At 35.2% G+C, this 5,192-nt stretch overlaps 1 protein-coding gene across 2 annotated transcripts in view; it reads right to left on the bottom strand.

The window, feature by feature from the left end:
* LOC106870854 (DNA mismatch repair protein Mlh1) overlaps window positions 1-5,192 on the bottom strand; it is a 209,173-nt gene that overhangs the window by 33,222 nt on the left and 170,759 nt on the right. For both annotated transcript variants that reach the window (XM_052969928.1, XM_052969924.1), the window contains exons 9-10: window positions 4,160-4,272; window positions 413-660 (exon numbers count right to left, since the gene is read on the bottom strand). In XM_052969928.1, coding sequence (XP_052825888.1) covers window positions 413-660; window positions 4,160-4,272 — 361 coding nt within the window. The remainder of the gene's footprint in view (window positions 1-412; window positions 661-4,159; window positions 4,273-5,192) is intronic.

Below are 5,192 nucleotides of genomic sequence, written 5' to 3' on the forward strand. Positions count from 1 at the left end.
TAATGATGATAATGATGATGATATATATATATATATATATATATATATATATATTTATGAAAAACAAGAACGAAAATGCTCCTTTCTTAAAATTGGGTACATTTTAATTTTCCTTTTACATGTTTCGGTTTTTGAAAATCCTTATCAAAAATATGTACTAAAATGGAATATGTAAAGAAAAAAGAACTATTAAAAAAAATTGAATTAAAATTAAGATTAACATTCATAGTTTACTTTTCTTTTTCCTGCAAGAACATGTGATAATATCCTTATGTTCTGGTAGCATGACAAGAAAACAAGTCTTGACCTTACTATTCAATTTACAAAAACAGATAGTAGTAATTTGCGGTCACAGTCAGTTGAAAATAAAAGAACAAATTAAAAAAATATGCAAAAACAATTTCAAAGATACCTGTGTGAAATATGTTCGAGATGAGTTGCATCCCAACAGTTTTGTCTCGACAGTTTTCTGTACACTTTCAATGATACTGTCTTCATTGAGAAAATGGACTTCATGTTTGGTTGGGTGAACATTAACATCAACATTCTGAGGTGCTATCTCTAAACTGATGTACATAAATGGGTGAGAATTCTTGGGTAAATAGGCTTCGTATACAACCTCTAGAGCCTTCTTCAAGGCAGAAGAATCAACAAGTCGATCTGTAAGAGAACCAGAAGATCAATCACTTTTGATCTGACTGTAGTAGCTGTTTATTATCAATTTATTATTTGATCATAAACAAATGACTACAACAATTACCATTTTATTCTTTTAGACAGCGAATAATGTTTAAAGAGCTGTGATGACACACAATTAAAAAAATATAGGCTTTGTGCTGAAGAAGTTTGCTTCCCAACCATATGGCTCTGAGTTCAGTCCCACAGAGTGGCACCTAAGGGTAAGTGTCTTCTATCTATAGTCCCAGGTCAAATAAAGCCTTGTGAATGAATTTGGTAGACAGAAACTGAAAGAAGCCTATACATATGTATGTGAGACTTTGTGTCTGTGTTGCATTTGTTCTTTACCATTGCTTGACAATCAATATTGGTTTGTTTATGTCTCTCATAGCTTTGTGGTTCAGTAAAAGAGACTGACAGAATAAGCACCTGAGTTACAAAAATAAGTACTGGGGTTGAGTTGTTTGCCTAAATTCTTCAAGTCAATGCTCCAGTAAGGCTGCAGTCAAATGACTGAAACAAGTTAAAGATAAAAGATACAACAGAGGATATAAACTGAGAGTTCAGCAAGATATTCCACCTGATGAATGCACACCCAGTTTGTGTCTTCTGGGTGCTGAACTCATAATTGTCATTATAATAATGCTGGGGTGATATAGATGGATGATATCTTTTATCTTTTACATATTTTAGCCATTGGACTGTGGCCATGCTGGGGCACTACCTTGAAGAGTTTAGTTGAACCTGGAACCATCTGGTTGAGAAGCAAACTCCTTACCACACAGCCGTGCCAGTACCACAATGAAACAATTCATCAGTATTTTCAAATGTATCATTTCATTTCTATTATGAAATGCTTGGGCAATTATTGAGCGAGAGTTTTGATGATTATGTTGAGCAGGCTGCATTTGTTTAGCCCTTGGTCAACTGTGAATGAGCAGACCTGCAATCAAAAGCATTCCAGTTGTGAACATCCCATGTTGTTAGAACTATATATGACTACATTATCTAATGTATCCTTTCTTTATTTAAGATGGTACAGTATAATTTGTGAGATTTGACTTCTACTTTTAACAGGTCAAGGAATCATGCAGAGCAGTGGTTGTCAACCAGGGTCTACATGGCCCTTGGCGGGGGTCCATATAAGATTTTGTTATTAAAATTTATCTGCAATAAATCTGTCATACTTCTACAATACATGAAATAATTCAACTCCTTTTTAATACAATTCCTAATAATATTTAATTATAAAAATATTATGGGACTTTTTTAACCCTTTAGTATGCCCAAACATTCTACCTGTTTTATGCTCAAACTGGCCAGATCTGGTCCTTCACATCTACCCTACAATGTCATTTTAATAATAAATAATTCCATCATCAAAATCTTGAAGCTGAAAGATGCCTGCTTAATTCAAGACAATGTGAATAAATAAGCTTCACATTAGACAGAATAATCTGAATGCTAAAGGGTTAAACATTGAATGTATATTAGGGTCCAGTAGAGCAAGATAGAAATCAAAGGGGTGCACAGGTCAAAAATGGTTGAGAACCACTGACGTAGACACTTGCTTGGTGGACCTGTTTTCAGGAGGTTGTATAAATAACTAGATGTGCTTTCATTGGTCAGCTAGTATGAGGTTCTGCCATCTAGTTTTCAAAGGTTATAAGCAGAAAAGTGAAGGCTTGTTCATATGTACAAACCACATGGTAGAAGAATCATGTCATATGACATGGTATGATGTGGTGTGGTTGTTGTTGCTTAGCTCCAGGTCAGCGGGAACTGAGTAAACCTATAATCAAAGATACTCCAGCCATGACTGTCCTTTTTGTTTTTCCTTTATCAGACACGGTATATCAAGGGCTTTATTATCCAATGTGTCCTACCATTTCTAATGTTGTAGGGTGTGATTTGAAATAGATTTGACTGCTTTTTGTAGCAAGTCAACTAAGTCATATAGTGACTTTCTCACTGGCTCATGGTCATTCTTATTTTAGCAATTTCACAGAGTGGTGGAGAAAGGATCAGTGGGGCCGTGACTAAAGGTCGCACATTGGATGCTTCAGTGCCCACAAAAGCGTTCGACATACTACTTTCTTGGCCTCTTTAATGCAGCTCAGAGAGACTGTTCTCAGTACAGCGCACCAAAATAGTTCTTTCTTTATAGATTCCGGAAGGATGAAAAATGAAGCCAATCTAGTGGGTCGGGTTAAGTCAATTAAATCAACCCAAGTGATCAACTCGGACTTATTTTACTGACTACGAAAGGATGAAAGGCAAAGTCAACCTCAGTGGAATTTGAACTCAGAATGTAAAGGCAGACGCATTCTACCTAGCATGCCAACCATTTTGCCCACCCATAGCCTTATTATTATTAATAATAATAATAATAATAATAATAATGAAATCTGAAAAGAAATAGTTAGCCAAAGCCAGTATATATGAAATACCAATAACTAATAATAACTAATCAAGTACATGATATGTTTGGTTACATGAAAGACTGATTTTTTCCCCTGTCAATATTGATTAACTTTAGCAGAAGGCCATAAATTTATAGGAACGTACAATCAACTAAACTTATTCCAATTCTTGATTATGAGAATGGAAGGTAAAATTGACATCAGCAGGATTTGTGCTCAGAATTTAAAAACAAGCATCTTATTGGATGCTCTACCGTTTCTGTTATACATCGGTAGTTCTCACTTTTACAAGCTCATTTATTCCTAACTACCCCTTGTTAATTGAGAACTTCTAAAGCAAGAGGTATTTTCCCATAAATTTGAACAGCAATGTTGAAATGCCATAAGTTCAAGATCCCTGCTATAATATAACACTTAAATCTTTATCCGTTAACTGATTTCAGTCATTGTACAGTGGCCATGCTAGGCATTATCATTTTAAAAGAATTATAAAAAAGCAGTAATCTGTGTATCATACATAATGCAGAAGCAATGTAGAAAGCCAAATTTATTGCAGTATTTGTCCTGATATAAAGTCTCTAATAAACATAGGGTGTTAAAGACACAAAAACATATCAGGAGCAAATGAAAATTATTTAACACAGAATGTCTATAGGTGATTTTATCCCAGGACAAATGCCACAGTTATTTTGAGTTAATTTGGTTTTCTGTGATGTATTGAAGGCCAAGTTGTCGCATGAAGTTTGATGCCCTCCACTTTAGTTCTTTTAATGCTCAGAACTTATCTCAATTGAATTTAACAATCTTTCTCCCCTCCTTTCATGGAGATGACCTTAGGATAAATAGCTTGATACCCTCTCATCACTCTTTTTTAGTTAGTGGTGAATAAGGCTTGTATACATACCTACATACATCAACATAAATATACATACATTCACACATATATATGGAAAGAGTGAGAGAACAAGAAAAAGAAATGGAGAGACATAGAAAGCAATAATAAGATAAATATGTAGATAAGTAACGAGAGAGAGAGAGAGGGGGGGAGAGATACTTACGGTTGATGAACAAGAGGAAAATACACTTCTTGGTAGAATAATTAGCATTGGTACAGAAACCATGCATTTTAAACTTGAGCTTCTCGTCTTCATGCTGGACCTCCAATAGTTCCCTTGCAGGAATGGAACACAAACACAACAATGAATATTTTGGGAGAAAAATTAGGAACTTGGTAATATTTAATATGGAGTAGACATTTTACTTTCCTCTCTACCTGCTACCCTTGCCATGTTCCTCACAATACCCTAGCATCTGTTCAAATTTAGCTAATGATGAAGACATGAAAACCAAATTATGCATCTGCCCTTTTGTTCAAGTAGATGTGATAGCCATGTGATGGTTAAAGGTTTCCAATGGGTCAGTCATAAAGAGAGCAACAAGAGGTTATCTGTGCAACTCGGGTGGAACAAACATCACAAATGATTTTCATTAAAAAAAAACACTAGTTTATGAGAGTCCTTATCAATGTTTACATGTTTTACTACAAGATGCACACACATTTTTTTAATGTCCCCTTATCCATGCGTGCATGGGTAGGATAGAGTTTATCGCACCAGATTTTCTCCAGCTGGCTACCCTTCCTGTTGGCAACCCTTAACTGTTTCCAAGCAAAGTAACATTTCCCCATTGTAAAACATGTTTTCACAGAACACTGGAAATGAAATGAAAGACATTACAAGTATGAGTGACAATCATTTATAACAATCATGTGATGACAAGATAAGGACACACACACACACACACGTTTTCTCTCTCTTTATTACTTTGCTTACTTATTTATCTGTGCTTACCGAACAACATTTATTTATTTATGTGTTTCAGCCAAGTGGCTGCGGTCATGCTGGTGCATTGAATTACCCACATGACATTATTATGATTTTAAAATTCGACCCAGAACAATCCAGATGGAAATATCTTTATTACCAGCTGCATAAACTCACAGGTCTTCAACCTGTAACTAGCTTGGCAAGTGCTAATGCATGAAACCCTCAGACCGTGAGTCACTCTGTTACTTCTTCTAAATATCAATAA

The sequence above is a fragment of the Octopus bimaculoides genome, chromosome 1 (assembly GCF_001194135.2).
Source record: "Octopus bimaculoides isolate UCB-OBI-ISO-001 chromosome 1, ASM119413v2, whole genome shotgun sequence".
Taxonomy (NCBI): domain Eukaryota; kingdom Metazoa; phylum Mollusca; class Cephalopoda; order Octopoda; family Octopodidae; genus Octopus; species Octopus bimaculoides.